The following is a 19,089-nucleotide window of genomic DNA, read 5'->3' on the forward strand; positions in this document are numbered from 1 at the left end:
AGCCCCAGTTAGAACCGGGCGTAGCTCTTGCCGCGGCCACCGCCCTGCCCCGGGGAGCGGGACGCTGGGATTTGTAGTTGCCACAGCTCGGCTCTGCCGCTAGCGGGGAGGCAGGGCACTACCCTCCCCAGCATGCACCGCGCCGGGGTGGGCGGAGTCATTGCAAGGCTGCCCGAGAAACCCAACTCAAAAGCGAAACTAAAGGCTGCTGCGTGGCTGTCTTTTGCGGGCCCTGCTGCGCGCGGGACAAGCATGGCAAGTGGTCCCCGCCGTGCGCGTGGGGCGATCGTAGGGCAGGGCGGGGTTTGGGCTGGGCGTGCCGTGCCCCTCCTCTGGGCATTGCTGGCGGGGCTGTGGGGGAGGAGTTTGCGACGTCCCCGCACCCCAGGAAGCGTGTCTCCCGCCCCACTGCCTGCGTGGGCCACCGAGCCTGGGGGGACATGGCAGGGCACGGCACGGCACGGCTCGGCTCGGCTCGGCTGGCTGCTCCCAGCCTTGCTGTCGTAGATAGATCGCCTGTGTATTATAGGAGCGCTAGTGGCCAGTCCGCTTGGCTGAAGGTGCTGGAATCACCCGGGAGGGGGTCGCTCGCCCCCAGTCTTGCTCCACATAGAGGTGCTGCAGCAGGTCACAAGCAGCCGCGCAGCGCCTGCCCCGGCCTCGTTCAAAGCAGTTCACTTGCAGGAGGGCCTCGCCGCCAGGAGGTCCTTTGGACCAGCGGCAGCTGCCCCCTGGGCTTAGAGGAGAAGGGCCGTATTCTCTCTGCTGGCTAATTCCTTTCTGCCGCTCCTCTGCCTGCCTCCCGACCCAGCCCAGGGGCCATACTCAGCCTTGTTTCACTTGGGACCAGCATATGAAATTATGAAACTGGCCTGGATCGGCCATTCTCTTAACGAGGTCTTTGTAACTTCACAACACGTTGAAATGGAACATTAACGGGCCCTTCCGCACAGGGGATGTGTGGAGAAAGGAAGAGCATCCCAGCCAAAATACTAGCTAGCCCTGAAGCCAGCTAGATGCTTTGTCCTAAGACAATGAAGCACAGGAGACTTGTAGATGACCTGTGTTCCAGCTGGAATACAAGGGCTAAGTAGTAGTAGTCATCTCCTCATTCATCAGAGGAAGCAAGTTGTCGGAGTTATGTTAATCCTTGTAAGTAGTAGGTGGGTGTAGGAGTCCTCTTTTCATGCAACCTAAAGGAGGCTTATAAAAGACAGTTTCTTTGTGCAGCTAAGCTAGGAGCTAAACTAACCCCCCCAGCACCAAACACACAGGCACAGCAAAGCTTGAGACTAAAACCAGAATTGTGTAGTTTAAGAGTTTCCTGGGGGATTAGGGTTACGAGTTGGCTATTTGTCTGGCTTAGCAGTTGATTTTTCTGGAAAAAAAATCCATGTTTTTTGCTGGAGTTTTTTTTTTTTTTTTTTAAATGAGCCTAAAGATGTTTCTCCACCACAATACACTGGTTGGGATTGTTAATGTTAAAAATCCATGTCCAGCTAAAGAGGCTTACACTTCAACAGTCAAAGCCATTGAAAACATGCAGCTGTTTGTCCACCAACTTGCAAGCACACCACACATGTATGAGTGCTCAAGTCACATGAAAGTGGGACATGCAATGTTGTCCATCTTATTGCTGTTCTCTTCAAGTGTTTTAAGTGGCCATTGAAGGTTGGGGTGTGGATGCTGCAGGCTTGCTTTTCTGGGGGGACAGGAATTGGTGGGGAGTTTTTGTGTGTGCTTGCATTTCAGAGGTGGCAACCCTTTTAGGTACTGGTATTACAAATACCTGTCAGAGCGCTGAGACAGTGATTGGTAGAACTGAGGTCAGTACAGAGAATCAGAGACAGCAGCATGGGACCAGCTATATCAGAACTGGTAGCACAATTCTGAGAGCAAAAACTACTAAAAGAGTGAGCAAGTTTTTAGGCCAAGTACTAGCTCAAAGAAGATTGGGAGCAAATTGTCTCCTGCTCTCTTCAAAGAGATGGGATTGTATTAAGGTACCTGAGGCTATTCAGCAATGTTTCCTGCTAAGAGAACTAGACTTCAGGGCACCAAACTCTGGCTTGCCAGTCAGGTCAAAACCAGGTAACCCTATAAATGCTGTACCCATTTAGAAAGCAGCTTTTTTGTACAGTCACTGTATGAATTTAGAAAAAATACAAATTTCTGGACACAAGCTGCTCTTTTTTGTCACCAGTCTGTCCTCAAGAGGATTTGAGTGCTGTTTATTATTAAATATTGGCATAGTTTGATGCATAGGCATTTCATAGACTACATCATTGTTCAGTCTGCACCACAGCTTGGAATGTATTGAAGACAACACACAGGCCATCCCCAGGCTGGGATTGGTTAAGAAAGACCCATTGACAATATGTTAGGTCAAAAAATGGGCCTGCAACCAGTAGGGAGCAATAAATAGATTGTAAATTAGCTAATTCTATGCTAAATTGCTTTAGTAGTCTATCACTAAAGTGATGAAGACTAATGACTGCAGTGGACTGCATCTGGAGGAATCCATGCATCTGTGCCATGTTGTTGACTTAATTAGGAGCCCACTCAAACATAGGCATCTATAGTCACAGATACAGTGGCAAGATCAAGGCTTAAATCTTTATGTAACAGCACAGCAGCTATCTTTCACAACTGCCCCATTTTGGTCAGATGTGTTTAGTCTCCACCCTGGCATCAGGGCTTCCTCTAAAGGCAGTGGCTTTGCCCTCTTGGTCTTGTCCAGCCAGGCTTCTCAGTAGCTCTGCTCTTTGACTATTTAACTACCATCCATTTGTGGCCAATTCTCCAGTGATCTATGAAGGGGAGGTGGGGCCTGTAGAGAGGAACCCCAGCTCACTCACTGCTCTGGGTCCCAGAGCAGGGTCCATAAGAATAGGCATCACACACCACCACATCCCTTTAACTAACTGCCTTCAATTCCCTGACCCACTTCCCCACAGCCCCAGCCATTGCAAAAACTTTAGCCTTACCTTAAGGCTTATCTGTGTTCAGTCCTACCTGGAGCATACTCATTTCCCTGATCCCTGCCAACACTGAGCATTCCCTGCTGTTCTTTGGCCCACCAGCAGCACCAAATGCCCTCTTCTGCTGCTGGAGCTCTTTTTATATGGCCTTCCTGGGGCCTGATTGGATACTCCCTGCAGCCTTGCTGATTGGCTATTTGGAGGACACCTCTGTTGCTCTTTTCCTGGGATGAGTGTAGCCCCAGTAGAAGTCCTCTTGGCCTAATTTACCTCATCATATTGGCTGTGTCTGCACTTACCAAAAACTTTGAAATGGCCATGATAATGGCCAGATCAAAGAGTACTAATGAGGCACCAAAATTCATATTCAGCACCCCATTATCATGGCGCCAGCCGCAGCACTTCAAAATTGCCACATTTCACTACCATGCAGCGTGACTACATGAGGGTCCTTTTCGAAAGGAACCCACCAACTTCGAAATCCTCTTATTCCTCTGAGCTCATGGGAATAAGGGGATTTTGATGTTGGTGGGGTCCTTTCAAAAAGGGCCCCTGTGTAGACGAGTCGCGCAGGAGTGAAACGCAGAAATTTCGAAGTGCCATGGCCGGCGGCACGCTAATGGCCATTTCAAAGTTTTTGGTAAGTGTAGACGTAGTCATTGTGTTATTTAGACTGTTTATAGAGGTAGTGCCATGACTATGGAAGAGTATCACATGACTAATAGTTTCAGTGTTGCAAACCTTAAATCTCAGCTTTCTCTTGACATTCATAGCCAAAGTCTCTGCTAGAATAAGTTGGCACTACTGCAGTAGGACTGCACTAATTTAGATCAGCAGTGGATCTGGCATTTATTTTCCATTGATTCTTTTATAATTTGGTATTTATGTAAAAGCAGGGGATTAGAATTTTGTGACACTGTTTCAATGAATCTGTCTTCTCACTCCCTTAGAAAATAATAGACTGTTGACCTCACAGCTGTGAATCATGAGTTGTTTATTTCTTTATAATCTGCATGGAAGGAGAATATGCTTTTCATAATGGGACACTAACGAAATCCCTCTTTGAGATGAGTTTCATGTTCAAAGAAAAAGGGACGCTGGATGCTAATGCAAATCGTGTGTGTTTTGAGCTAATTTTCCTGCTGCACATCTCAGGTGACTGTAGTTGTGGTCTTCTACTGTAATCCTGTATCCCAGATTGCCTGAATTTTGGAGAGGTTTGAAGCTGAGCCTTAAAACTTCAGTCAGACTTGTCTCTGCTGAGCAATAAATAATAGCTGTGACCCTGGACCAGAAAAGTTTAAGAAACTTGCAGGCTAAATAACCCAAATTCAATCTTTAGATTGGGGTGGGCAATAATTTTTGATGGCGGGGCCATGCCAAGATTTTGGTAAGCGGTAAAGGTCCCCCCTTTTCTGTGAAGGCAGTACGGGGTCTAGGATGGAGCTTGTGAAATGGAGCTTGAGGTAGAGGCCTGGGGTGCAGTATAGGGTGTAGGGTCTGACAGGGACTTTAGGTGAAGGAAGTGTTCTGACCTGGGACAGGCAGTTGGGGTGCATGGGGCACAGTCACAGGTTGCTCGTAACAGTTGTCTGCTCCCTTCGACTGTGTCTACACGTGCCCCAAACTTCGAAATGGCCTTGCAAATGGCCATTTCGAAGTTTACTAATGAAGCGCTGAAATGCATATTCAGCGCTTCATTAGCATGCGGGCGGCAGCGGCGCTTCGAAATTGACGAGCCTTGCCGCCGCGCGGCGCGTCCAGACGGGGCTCCTTTCCGAAAGGACCCCGCCTACTTCGAAGTCCCCTTATTCCCATGAGCTCACGGGAATAAGGGGACTTCGAAGTAGGCAGCATCCTTTCGAAAAGGAGCCCCGTCTGGACGCGCCGCGCGGCGGCAAGGCTCGTCAATTTCGAAGCGCCGCTGCCGCCCGCATGCTAATGAAGCGCTGAATATGCATTTCAGCGCTTCATTAGTAAACTTCGAAATGGCCATTTGCATGGCCATTTCGAAGTTTGGGGCACGTGTAGACACAGCCTTCATGTAAAAAAAAAATAGGAAGAAGGGTTCTTTCGAAGATGGGGATTGCTTTCCAAAGAGCTGCGTTTACGCTGGTTTTCGTCTTTTGAAAGAATATGCAAATGAGGTGCCAGGTGTGTAAATCTGTGCATCATTTACATTTTTGATTTCCCTTATTTGCATGCCTCTTTTGAAAGAGAAATGCTAGTGTAGACACAGCCACGGAAAAGATTCCTTCTTTTGATGTTGGAAGCATCTACACTACAGCGCTACAGTGTATAGCTACATGGCCATAGTTATGCTTCTGAAATGTGGAAAAACCATTAGTGTAAATGAGAATTTAGCCTGGAGTGCTTTGGTGAAATTTTCTGTGAGGTCTATGGAGAGACTTACATGCTTTTTCAGCATTTTTCCTAACTCAGAAATTGAGCAGGTGTATTATGGATCTTTTTACAGGATGGATGGTGTGACAGCATGGATATGAGAGAGGTACTGAGCAATCTCTTATGGCTGTGTCTACACTTGAGCAAAACTTCAAAATGGACATGCTAATGGCCAAATTGGAGCATACTAATAAGGCACTCAAATGAATATTCAGCACCTCATTTGCATGCTGCCTGCTGTGGCACTTCGAAGCTGTGTTTTGCCTGTGTGTGGCTGATCTACATGGGGACCTTTTCAAAAGGACCCTGCAAACATGAAATCCCCTTATTCCTATCAGCTGAAAAGGACCCCTCTGTAGACGAGCCACGTGCAAGTGAAACAGGGCACTTTCAAAGTGCCGCAGCTGGCAGCATGCTAATGAGGCACTGAATATTCATTTCAATGCCTCATTAGTATTCTCTGGTTTAGGTCATTAGCATGGCCATTTCAAAGTTTTGCCCAAGTGTAGACCCGGCCATGAGATGGGAACAGCTAGTGGTATAAGTCATTGCACAAATAACTTGTATTGACAGCCTGTCATGTCTTTGTCTACAGGCCACAGGACGAGCTGCCCAGCCTGAGAAAACAATTGTGGTCTCTGGTATTCCAGATGGCCTTGTGCAAGATGATGTAATGACTGACATACTGATGATTCATTTCCAAAAGACGAAGAATAGGGGTGGAGACGTGCAGGATGTAGTGTATCCAACAACAGTAAAAGGAGTGGCATACATAACCTTTGAAGATAAAGAAGGTATTTACATTAACAAATGGTGTAACTGTACCCATGCTTAGTTAATTGACATTGCTAGGACTTTGTGTACATTTGGGCGTGAACTTCCCCTAATTTAACCCAGATTTTAAGATTTCTTCCTGTTTATTAAGGGCACTAATGTGAATAAGCTTAATGCAGAGTGTGTGTATCTTTTAAGACTAGTAAAAGAATAAATCTATAAACTGCATAGTAGATGAGATTTGTATAGTCAAGCCTTGGGGAATAAATCTCAGACAATGTTCTAAGGAGACAAGCTGTTCTTGCTTTCCTCTGAAAAATTTTGTGTAATGCATAAAATATCAGGTGAGACTACTGAGTGGTAGGGAAATCGCTAAGGAAACCATTGAGGAAAAACACCTGTGAAGTATTCCAGCCATCAGACAGAAAATAAAACATTATCATCCTCTTGCAGAGCAAAGTAACTCTGAATTTTTTTCTCAGTTACAACGAATGTTCTCCAGAAAGATGAACACAGACTAGAGGACAAGAGGTTGGGCAGTTGTTACCCTCTGAAAGTATCTCTCGTTAGTGAACATGTAAGTCCTTCTATCATAATATTCTAAGGGTGCTTTCATTGCTCTGGTGCTCTTATTAATTGCTTTTATTTTACATTTATAGGTCTTCACCTGTGTCTCTTCTGTTCTCAATTTGTCCATTTTTGGAGATAAATATGTTTTGGAAGATCTCGTGCAGGAACTGCAGAAGAATATCCCCACTTTGAGCTTCAGTCCGTTGCAATCCAATGGGAAGATATCTGTTCAAGGGTCATTCTCAGCAATCAAATCACTGAAAGATAATTTGTTATTAAAAGCAAATTTCCTTTCAGGAAAGGACAAGAGGGGAGATAGAAAGCCAGATCAGAGTCCTAAGAAAAGGATCCAGAAATGTGAATTTTTTGTGGAACCAAGTAATAATTTTGTCCATAATGTAAACAGGGAAAAACAAGCAGTTGTCCTTGATACAGATATATATCACTACATGAAACATTTTTTTTACAAGGAAAATCTGGCAAAATATGATGTTGTAAGTCATGAAGTCACAGATGGTGAGATCACCACAATATATTTAGGAAATTCCAGAACTGGCTTTGATGCTAAAGAATTAGAAAGAGCCAAAGAGGGAATTGAAAATTTGTCTGCAAAACTTCAGTGCAGATTACGTAAAGAAAGATTCTCTTTCAAGAGCAGTGCTAGAACTGAAAGGCAGAAATATAAACAGGCGTGTGAGAGCATAAAATCCCGATTCCCAAGAGTTTTGGTTATTCCTTATGATACTCATATTGACGTGATAGGAAGTTCATCAGAGACGTATGAATTTACCCAAGAAGTGAATAGAATAGTAAAAAGCCACTTCCAAAAGAGATTCAAGAGGTAGGAGTCATTTACGTGGTGTAGGTGAAGCATGCAAGCTAGAACTCTGTGAAAGTGATGCCTCTTAGATTGGGGTGGGCAAATGGTTTGGCCTGAGGGCCACATTGGGATTCTGAGATTGTATAGAGGGCTGGGTAGGGACAGCTCTGCTCCCTGTCCACCAACTGACCCCCATAGACTTCAGCCTCATACCCAGTGGTCCCTGCTTCCCATCCCCTGACCACTCCCTGGGGCTCCCTACCCAATGCCCCTGCTTGCTAGGCATGACCATCCCCCCAGGATCCTTCACCCCTTATCCATCTTCCCCTGCTCCCTGCCCCCAACTATGCTACCTGGTGCACCTGGACAGGCGGCACTGCAGGGACAGGGCATTGATGGAGGGATAGGGCTTGGAGGTCAAAGATTATAGAGACTACGTGAGACTGACAGATGTAGGAAGAGTGTAGAGGTCAGGACATATATTTTTGTTTCAGCTTGGGAACTAGAATAGTATGTTGTGGAAAAGCTGTGGAGTTGACTTCTGGCTTGAAGAGTGACTGCTTTCTTACTCATACCCCTTATAGACCCTCAGCCTGCAAACAGGTGCACAAAAAGGGTGCATAACTATCCTAGTGTCTACACAATGCAACTGCTATTTCAAAATAAATTTGAAATAGTGCTTGGCTTATTTTGAAAGAGGTAAACCTCATTAGCTCTTTCAAAGTAGGTACTGTTAAGACAGGGAGTAGAGTCTATTTTGAAATAAGTCACAGTGCATCCAATGGCTTTATTTTGAAATAGGCAGCATGTGTGTAGATGCTGTATATCGAAATAGCCAAGTGCTATTTCAAAATGCATTTTTATTTGTAGCAGCGTTATTTCAAAATAAGCTCTTCCGGGATAGCTTAGCTCAAAATATGTCTATCACAATAAGGCACGTTTTCTAATCCTTTAAGCATTCTTGTTGGTCTTCTCTGAATCCTCATTTAATTTATTAATATCCTTGTGAATTGTGGGAACCAGACCTGAACACAAGTGCCAAATATAGATGTAAAATAACCTGTCCCACTAAAAATTCCTGTTCATACAGTCCAGGGTCAATATTCCTGCTAACCTGTTCCATCCATATGTGAATTTATTCCATCCATGTGTGGAATAAGTTTTTCTGTGCACAAACCCATGTGCAGCAAATAATGACAACCAAAATGCTGTTAGAACTATTAAAATCCACTTGATGAGGTAGATTTAATATTTGTGGATGTTGGAAGATAACCAGGAAGATGCTTTAGTTGTTATTCTTAGACCCCTTATTGTTGGCAGTTAGTTGGTCTGAACAAAAGCATTTGGAATATAATTCACTTTTTCATTAGGACAGAAGTTTCCCTCAGTAACAAATATGTTACTTCACCTTACTGTGTATGCACTTGTCATCTGCTGCCTGCCTTCCCAGCGGAGGATGTGTTATAGTTCATGCTGTATGTAGCTGAGATCCAGATCTTATTGAAAGGTCCCATTGACTTCATTACATAGATCACCAACTGTGACCCAGTATTCAGAAAATTGTTTCAGATCTGGTTGAATGAAAATTGCTACATAATTATACAATATTGTTACTAGTAAGAGATCAGTGGAGGGAAGAAAGTCATGTTAAAAGGTTTTCTTAATGCATGCTTAATTGTCTTTCATCCTCAATAACGCTGGCCTAGTATTCTATTGTTTACTTCCTCTGTTCTTGGTTATCACACGTACAGTATTCAGAAACCTACTGTTCTGTCCCTTGAAAACCTAGATGGGATTATGATATTGCTGATTTAATTCCCGCAGTCTCTTCAGACCTCTCTCTTTGTGTGTTTTGCTTCTTTACACTTTGTTCATATAAGCAAAAATACTGACGGTGTAACCTAAATAAATAATTCTTTGGAAAGAAACAATAATAATGAGGTTTATAGTCTCATCTGGACACACCAGAGATTTAGGAGCATAAAACCACTAAATAGCAAAATTAAAACACAACCAACATATGCAATGGCTGAAAGTCAGATGCGTTCCTGGTGATTGGTGATTCTGTAGCATCATCTGAGTATCTTCTGTGTGTGGTTTGGAAAACGAGAGAGGCAGCTAATGTTAGCTGTTAGTGCATTGGGTGATGTTCATGTTCTGATTTGGCTTCAGTTCAGCTGTCAGTCAGCACCCATAAAAATGTACACGCTCTTCCATTCTGTTGTACGTCTCTTGTAGGAGCAGGGTTAACTTTGTTCTCCCCTAGCTCTGCTTATTAATAAGGTCTTGTCTATGTGGGAATTTTTTTGGCATAACCAAAGGTGTATATTTAATGTGGTATAGTTATACCAGTATGTTTCTTGCATACTTTTGGTTTAGTTTATGTCGGTTGAGAAGGGGAAAGAAGAAGTTAAACTAAACCAGAACAAGCCAGTTACACTACTGCAGTTGGGGTGTGCCAGATTATACTAGCCTACCTATGTCTACAGAGCTGCTGGGAAGTGTCATTCCTAATGGGCAGATGTACAAGGGCTAGCTCTGCGCAAGTTATGCACTTAAAAATAGCGGTGGCAGCATGGATGGTGGCTTGGATTAGGCTCACAATCCTGCCCACCCCCCCGCATAAATATGTGGGTGGCTAGCCTGAGCCACCGCCCAGGCTGCTGCAGCCACACTGCTGTTTATACTGTATTAGCTTGTACAGAGCTAGTGCATGTATGTCTGCCAAAGCTGGGGTTATAACTACCAGCAGCTGTGAAGAAATACGTTATAGCAATACATGTCCCTTTTTGGTCCCTTGATCTAAACTCACAGGGACTGGAGGTCATTGTCAGTCCAGGGAGTTTCCACAAATAGGTTTTGCAAAGATGGATGCACACAACAGAGGTTGGTAGCTGTTTGCCTTCCCCCATTCACCTGGTGATTGTTCAGTGTTGGGAAGTTGATAGATACTAAATATCCATCTTTCAAATGACCACCTTCCTGCCTCAACTGTGGCATTTCACAGATCATTTTACCTGCCTGTATCCTATCCATTTTCTCTTCTCAAACAGGCAGATTGTATTTTCCTCTGAATTCATTCCTTTTAGCTGTCTTCCCTTGTTATAAAATATAATTTAGTGTCAAACACCAGGGTCTCTATCATGTTAGCTCAGATATCCTGTCTATCTTTTATTATATGTTTTCCTTGCTGTTTCACAGTGACAACACCTTTCTCTCCTCCCCCGGGTGGGGGAGGGGGCGGGCAGTGGAATAATAGTGTAAAATCTGACTAACTGGGTAATTTTTTTTTTTGCCAATGATGAGGAATGAAAATGGGGGAGGGATTTGAGAGAGGGGACATGAGAAACAGATTTATGAAGGCCGTGAAGTGAGTGCTGTCTTGCAAGGCTCACTATGAAAGATTTGAATGTCAGTTCTGTCTCTTATACTCCCTATAGCAGAGTACATGTACATTCAGAGTGAAGAGCACAGACTGATGGATGTGATCATATAAAGATGTTATAATCCTAAACTTAGAGCGACAAGATGGGTGTTGTAATATCTTTTAATGGGTCAGCAGATTGATAGAGCCAAATGAATATTCAGAAGTCACTTACTTCACAATAGGTCCAACAAGGAAAATAACATCACTTGTCATCACCTATAGCCCACATCTTAACCTCCCCCTGCATATCATTGGCAACCTACAGCCTGTACTGGAACATAATCCCTCACTCTCACAGGTCTTGGGTGACAGGCGTGTCCCCTCCTACAGACAGCTGCTCAACCTCAAGAAAATTCTCACCAGCAGCTTCACACCATATTACAGAAACACCAACCCTGGAACCTATCCCTGCAACAAACCCCACTGCCAACTCAGTCCACATATCTATACTAGTGACTCCACTAGTGACCTAATCACATCAACTACACTATCAGGAGCTTGTACACCTGCACATCCACTAATGTGCTATGTGTCATCATGTGCAAGCAATACCTCTCTGCCATGTACCTTGGACAAACTGGGCAGTCTCTGCACCAAGGGATGAATGGACATAAATCTGACATCATGAATTGGAATGCACATAAACCTGTAGGAGAACACTTCAGCCTCCTTGGACATTCAATAATGGATTTAAAAGTAGCTATTTTTCTATAAAAGGATTTTACCACAAGATTACAGAGGGAGATAACAGAACTGGAATTCACTTGCAAATATGACACATTTAAATGAGGCCTTAACAGAGAACTCAGTTATCTTACGCATTACAAGGGCAATTTCCTCACCCTTGGTATTTGCATGCATGGCACACATCCTACTTAACTTGATTTGCTTTACTTACTAGTCCTACTAGCGACAGGTAATCCCTTTTTTCTCCCCTTTCCCGCATCTATAGCTATATAAACCCTGTGTTCTAACTGTCTGCTCCAATAATCTGAACAAGTGGGTCTTACCCATGAAAGCTCATTACCTAGTCAATGTGTTAGTCTTTAAGGTGCTACGCAATTGCTTGTTATTTGTGAAGCTACAGAGCTACCCCTCTGCGACTATGGGCCAACAACCTTGGTGGCCCAATGTGTTGTTTAACAAATCAAGAGGGTTTAACATTTGGAGTTTTCATGGAGAGGATGGGGGGAGCCTATTTGCAGTGGGCATGGCCTTTTCCCTAGGTATGGTCTAGTAGCAGATATGATTTGAAATTGACAGGAAGATCAAGTGTTACGGTGTGGCAAGGCTTTGTATTTTCAGTTTTGGCTAACATCTAGTAATATTACTATGTCACAGGATTTGACAATAATAGGGCTAATCAGTAATTGTGTGCACCCCCCCCACCATTGCAGGTTAATACAGGGCTGCAGTTGTCCTATTTTGTTTTCACTGCTTCTCATTATGAAGAAACATGACCACTTGGGGAGGTAACACAGCAAGGGAGAGAATGACTAGAATGCTCTCTGGGAACACAGCATGAGTGTCATAAAAATAGGAGGCACAAGAGGGAGCCAGATACCATACAGATGAATTTCTAACATCTGGCTTAGCATAAATATACACATAAGACCTACAAATCTCTTTATCTGGATCCCCCATATTCTTGGAAAATCATCCACGCATCAGCAATGACAAATTGAATTTTTCATACTATGGAAGAAGAAATAAATATGTGTAAGTAATGAGGACATGCCCTGCTCCGCAGCTTCTGTAAATAGGGTTGGAAGGTTTTTTGTTTTTTTTTTAATTTAGATCACATTTGTTTTGAACAACAGCATGGATTTCCTGTAGAAACTTAGCCAGTTTTCCTTAAACTGGGAATTAAGTGAATATTGATTTTACTCTGAAGTTCTCATTCAGTGACTTACACTGCAAGAGAAACCTTTCCAAATCTTTATTTTGTTAGCCTTTAAAGTGCTACTGGACTGCTTTTTTGTTTTCACCTAAGCTATGTGAGATGCCTGTCTGAAAAAAGAACAAATCCAGAGATTTTCACATCTAGTACAGAGCTAAGGAAAGTTCTTTCAGAATTTTGCTTCACAACTAGATGTTGTGAAACCATTAGAAAAAAGGGGAATAAAACACACTTACTGGTATAACACTTAGGCTGTGTCTACACTAGCCCCAAACTTCGAAATGGCCACACAAATGGCCATTTCGAAGTTTACTAATGAAGCGCTGAAATACATATTCAGCTCCTCATTAGAATGCTGGCAGCCGCAGCACTTCGAAATTGACGCGGCTTGCAGCAGCGTGGCTCATCCCAACGGGGCTCCTTTTTGAAAGGACCCCGCCTACTTCGAAGTCCCCTTATTCCTATGAGCTGATGGGAATAAGGGGACTTCGAAGTAGGCGGGGTCCTTTTGAAAAGGAGCCCCGTTGAGACGAGCTGCGCAGCGGTGAGCCACATCAATTTCGAAGCGCTGCGGCCGCCCGCATGCTAATGAAGTGCTGAATATGCATTTCAGTGCTTCATTAGTAAACTTCGAAATGGCCATTTGCGTGGCCATTTCGGAGTTTGGGGCTAGTGTAGACATAGCCTTATAGTATGAAACAAAAAAAGCAGTCATGTAGCACTTTAAATCCTAACAGTGTATAAAGTGCTACATGACTGCTTTTTTGTTTTGTTAGAATACAGACTAGCGTGCCTCTCTCTCTGTTTCTACTTCAAATATGGATTGTAAAGAGGACAGTTGGAATACCTGGGTGATGCTCCATAGCTCATTATTGTTAATCCAGTGTTATCACAGGGCTTGATCCTGCTCAACACAGGTACACAGAGCATTGCAGGTATAACCATAAGGGAAAAAGTGCCAGGCAAGGCCAAAGGGTCCAAAGGAACTCAAGCCTGTATTAAGGTGACTGCTGCTGTGTGATTACCAGCTGTCTTCTGCTTAGAAGCAGGAGTGAGGTGTACGAGGGAAATGCATAGCTAAGCATTATGAGGTGTATGTTCAAGCCCATAGTCTTCTTATACATTGTCATCTCTACCAATTTCTGCCCTGCATACCTGTTAGGGAAGCAAGCAGGAGATTTCCTGCTGCTTCCGTATTCAGAGACCACGCTAAACATTAAGCCTATTTGTGCTAACTCTCACCCTGATCTTCCTCTGACTGTCCTCCGCTCATATATCACCAGGTGTACAACAGCCTTGTTCACTTTGACATAGTGAAGTGACTCTGCTAAGCACTTTACAGGGACTTTTGGAGCAAGATCCCAGTTTTAATAATCAGGTACCATGTCTAGGAAATTAACTCTTCTGAGTTTCTAGTGACAGGATAATAAGCCAGAGACAGATCTTCATCTGGTGTAAGTTGGTATAGTTTTGGTGAAGAAAACTTATGACTCCACTGACATCAGCTGCAGCTCTGACTTTAGAAGAAAGAAAGATGAAATACATTGGCTAAAAAACAGAGCTATTTGAAAGAATGACAGGGCTTCATTCCACCTAACCACACTTCCCCGGCTCCCATCCTCCTGGTCCTCTCCTTGCCTTAATCACGTATGTACATCTTCTTCTGTTTTACTGTGTTAACACCCCAACTTAGTGTGTTCTGGTTTTGCAGTATTGTCTGGGTGTGTGTTGTCTGGTCTTGCAGCTTTGACAAGTTGTAGAACTGCACCATTCTATTGGAGAGCTTATCTTCCCTCACTTCTACTGAAACATGGATTTTGAAGTCCCCTATATACTTCAACCTCCCAGCTCTATTGCAAAGGCAACAACAGTCTGTATTGCTGCAACTAGAAATGCATGACTATTGCAAACATGTGAGGCCTCACTCACCAGTGTACTACACAGTGCAGACTTTTTTTGCAGCTGTGGTTTAGCGTAGACCCTCCTGTTTGATAGAGCAGAGGTAATTGTGTGAACATATCCAATGTTTTGATTTCTGACCCTTATATCCAATAAACATCACTTTTCCAAGCAGCTGAGCAGTCCTTTCCTCTCTCCCTATCAATTAATATGACTTACATTTCTGTCTATCAGATTCCTGATTTCCCAGCACTTTCAGAGTAATGTACCCTTGAGAGCCTTAAGCACCTACATTCCCAGACCAAATGAGAGAAATAACCATTTTATGGCCTCATATATGTGTAGTGTTGACAGGCCTGTAGGGTTGTGTTGATATATACATACAGAAGAGACAGGCCTGAAGGATAATGGCATAATTTACATATGGAGAAGACATGCCTTTAGGGGTGTGGTCTCACTTGTATGCAAGAGCTAGAGGGGCTTCAGTGTATGGCTGTATGTACGTACAAGTCCTTCTGTATTCTCAAAAACAAGTGTGCCTGTTTGATGTTCCCCCTCTCCCTCCCATCCCTGACAGTAAATTCTGCTCCTGCTAATAATAGGTGTAATTTCTTCACTCAGAATAACAGTAACTGTTTAAGATGTTGAGGTTTAGCTTCTTTCTCATATTTACAGTGTATGTTTTCCTTCAGATCTATGTTTGGTATATTCTAGGAGGTGTTTGACACATACACTAATATTGCACAATCATTCAATAATGACAGATTTACACCAAGATATAAACTTTGTTTCTAGGCTACAACTACTTAGGTACTAGCTGTTCATTGTAAAGGCAGTGTATTGTTTGCTACTCTGTCATATTTTATATGGGGAACAATGTGTGAAAAAATGTGGAGAGCCCCAGTTGCACAGATGTTAAGATGGATAATAGACCCACTTATTGGTATAGCATATGCATGCTACCAGGAGTGATGCGGTATTGGATAAAAATATCTGCATGTGGGCCTGGAAGATTCTGAAAACCTACTCAAAGTCTCTTTATTTACTAGTTCTTTTTTTCTGTTAGGCTACATCTATACTAGAATCATCTGTCAAGAGAAGTTATGGCTGGCAGAGATTTCCCAGCAAAACCTCTGTTGGCAGATGGTATCTGCACATAAAAGCAGCTCAGAAAAGTGATCTGCTCTTTCAACAGGGAGCATCCATGCAGACAGGCTGCTCTGTCAACAGATCGGGACCCAGAAGCCTGCAGCTTACAAGCTGTAGTGGGCATTAAGTGGATTCATAGTGTAACCATAAATGGAACAGTGGAACAAGGAGGTTGGATGCAATACATCCCGTATGGTCTCCTCACACCCTGCTCCACCCTGAGCTTCCTCATCTGTGGAAGAGCGAGACTGGAGTTGCCCCATAATGAATAGTTGGCTTGTGAAATTCATGGTCGTACGCAGGTGTTGGCAACCAAAACAGAAAGAAGAGCCATTTTTTCCTGTTTGGTAAAAAACTGAATAATTCAAGAGCCAAAATGCAAGTGAATATGAGATGGTCCTAACAAATAACATCAAACCATGCTTTTTTTGTAACTCCTGTTTTCAGAATTGCTCAAACACAGTGATTTGTAATGCAAGACATGTTTACTGCAGGGTGTTCACAAACTTTTTACACATTCTATTTCCTCATGCTTTATGTTTTTGTACCACTGACTTCCTGACTTTCACTCCTGAACCTTCTCTCTCTCTGGAGGATGCTGGGGGGAGTTATCCTACGTTTCAAGATCACATATAGTTTTTTTTTTAGATACAAGTTGTTCATTTTTGGGCTTTGAGACATTCACCGTTTATCGAAAATAATCAGGGGAGTTTTTTTAACTTTGCAATTATAGCATCAAGAGCGACAAAGAAGTCCTTAAAGAACTGCAGGTTTCAGACCCCTGTTTATAGCGAATGTCAAAGTTTCAGGCTGAGATTTTCAAAACTGCCCAGAGGATTTAGACACCCAGTCATCATTAAGGTTATGGGGGATTGGCAACCTAAATTGCTAGCTGGCTTTGAAAAACTCTTCTGTAAATTAATTGCTATTTTTTTTAAAAAAAAAGGTGTAGCAATTTTTAAAACCTGTTTTTGATCATTTGGGTCAGGCTTTCAAAAGTAGTCTCTAAATCTGCATATCCAAGGTCAGACTTGCTCTAACATTCATCCACCTCAAAACTCAGATTTGTTCCTGCAGATGGCTCAGGTATTTTCAATCTGAACTTTAGGGAGTTCAAAAACATAGATTGCCAAAACTGTTCTCCCCTTGAGAAGCTTCAATGAATCTTTTTGCCAGATTGCTAAGCGAATTTGGCATAATTTTAAGAAATAACACTTTGAATTTATAGACAGTACCATAATGAGTGAAAGTTTTTCCACGTTCTGACAAAATCATATTACTGAGATGCCCAACATTCCCTTTTGGAAATGTGCAGTTATTCAGCACATTGTATGACTCATTTTCATATCTTGCTTATTTGTAGCTATACTGCATTTGTCTTACTCTGTGTAATAAACCATATTGTCCTTTTAGTCACATAAATGGGAATTATCATCATAAAAGAAAACAAGGAGATTAAATATAAAACATGGAGGTGTGAAAATTTATGGGCATGGGAATAATTATAAATATTATACTATCCATTGCTGAGTATCTTGGACTACACTTTATACATCTACAGTCTAAATTCTCTCTCCAACTAGAGACACTGTGCTAACTATATGAGAGATTATGATGTGAATAATTTATATGACAGCATGAATCATAGAGGCTAGTTAATCTTTAAAAACATACCCATGGGAGCTGGATAATGCAGGGAAATAGTGATGGGATAGGTTGGCTTTTCACTGCTAGGTTAATGGTCTAGCTCAGCACAGCCCAATTGGGACTGAAAAAATCACTGTTACCAGGCGTGGTCTCACTGAAAGCCAGGATCTAACCACGCCACAAACTTCTGTCTAATCAGTTTATTCTGGCTCTTGTGCTATATTCCTCACTGAACTATCTTTGGACACTTCAGTACTTTCTTGCTATGGGGCAACATTGCACCTCTTGCTATCTGTAGATGCTGGCCTCAGTGACCCTTTCTCTCAGGAGGAGGCAGAGAAAATCTCTGAGAGGTTCTGACAGGCTGGTGTTTGTCTCTCCCTACAACAGGCGACTCTTCAGGCTCTGCCCACAAACCTGGGGGATCCCAAGGGATTAGGAAGATGCCACACCCAGGAGCACTGAAGCCTCCAAAATGGCCCCTTGCCCCAGTGGAGCTGTGCAGGTTGGAATACAGCAGCAGGCGGTCCCAGAGACCTCTTGTTCAGTGTGATCATCACGATGGAGGAGGGACGCACAGAAGTAATAGAGCCTTGTGCTGTGTTTCTTTTTCCTCTTATTTTCACTGGACTCGAGGAAAGAGGGCAGGATGGCTGGATGAAATGTGTGTTCTCGAGGGTTAACTCCAGCCCACTCCATCCTCCCGTAACCCACTGACTGCCCATGCCTTCCCTCCATATGGATCCCAAGTGACATGGAACAGCTACCAAGGAATCTGAAGGAAAACAGCTCCTGCCATTCTGTGACCGGAGAATGAATCAGGTAGTCATGACTGAACCAGGCCTTCTGTGGCCCTAATTTTCAAACAGAGGCTTCTAACAGGCTGTCCGTTTTATGGATTTAGCTAATTAAATGTTCAATTACGTGTAAACATGGCTGCTATTTAGAACTCCTGAGTGCGCACTTGAGGACTCAAATGCAGAATCTGGGCATCTTTAATGCTTGTATTAAATTGTGCACCATTGAGTCTACAGAGATAACAAAATGTGCAGGGCTACTTTGTTATAATACAATATAATATAATATCCATTTTTAATTACAGTCTTAATTGTTTAGATTGCTGCTAAATGTGTAACTACTAATCTCTTGCCCTTTCCCTCTCCTTTTACTGGGAATTTGACATTTCAACAGCTATTGAGTAATATGACTGTGTAGAATGGATGAGTAGAAAGCCACAGGTCATGGGTATTTCAGGAGCTGCCATAATAATGTGCTGGATGTCACTATCCCCTAGTGTAGAGGTCTGCTGTTAGATCAGTGAGCTAGCATGAAGAATATTTAGGGTGTTTTTGTTTGCATCCACATACAGGTTCAGCCTCTCTCGTCTGGCACCCTCAGGACCTGATCAGCACCGAATGAGAGAATTTGCCAGACCACAGGAGGGCAATATTGCCTAGCACATTACCAACACTTCCATCGTGCCCAAAGTCTTACGAGGCTGCACCAAACCCCATAGTCT

At 43.2% G+C, this 19,089-nt stretch overlaps 1 protein-coding gene across 1 annotated transcript; it reads left to right on the forward strand.

The window, feature by feature from the left end:
* The first annotated feature begins 5,475 nt into the window (after positions 1-5,475).
* RBM43 (RNA binding motif protein 43) lies at positions 5,476-9,453 on the forward strand. Its single transcript, XM_075000991.1, has 4 exons — positions 5,476-5,490; positions 5,980-6,178; positions 6,641-6,735; positions 6,818-9,453. The coding sequence occupies exons 1-4, from the start codon at positions 5,476-5,478 to the stop codon at positions 7,571-7,573; spliced, it is 1,065 nt and encodes a 354-aa protein (XP_074857092.1). The 3' UTR covers positions 7,574-9,453.
* The last annotated feature ends 9,636 nt before the right edge of the window (positions 9,454-19,089 follow it).

Source organism: Carettochelys insculpta, chromosome 8 (assembly GCF_033958435.1).
Source record: "Carettochelys insculpta isolate YL-2023 chromosome 8, ASM3395843v1, whole genome shotgun sequence".
Lineage (NCBI taxonomy): Eukaryota > Metazoa > Chordata > Testudines > Carettochelyidae > Carettochelys > Carettochelys insculpta.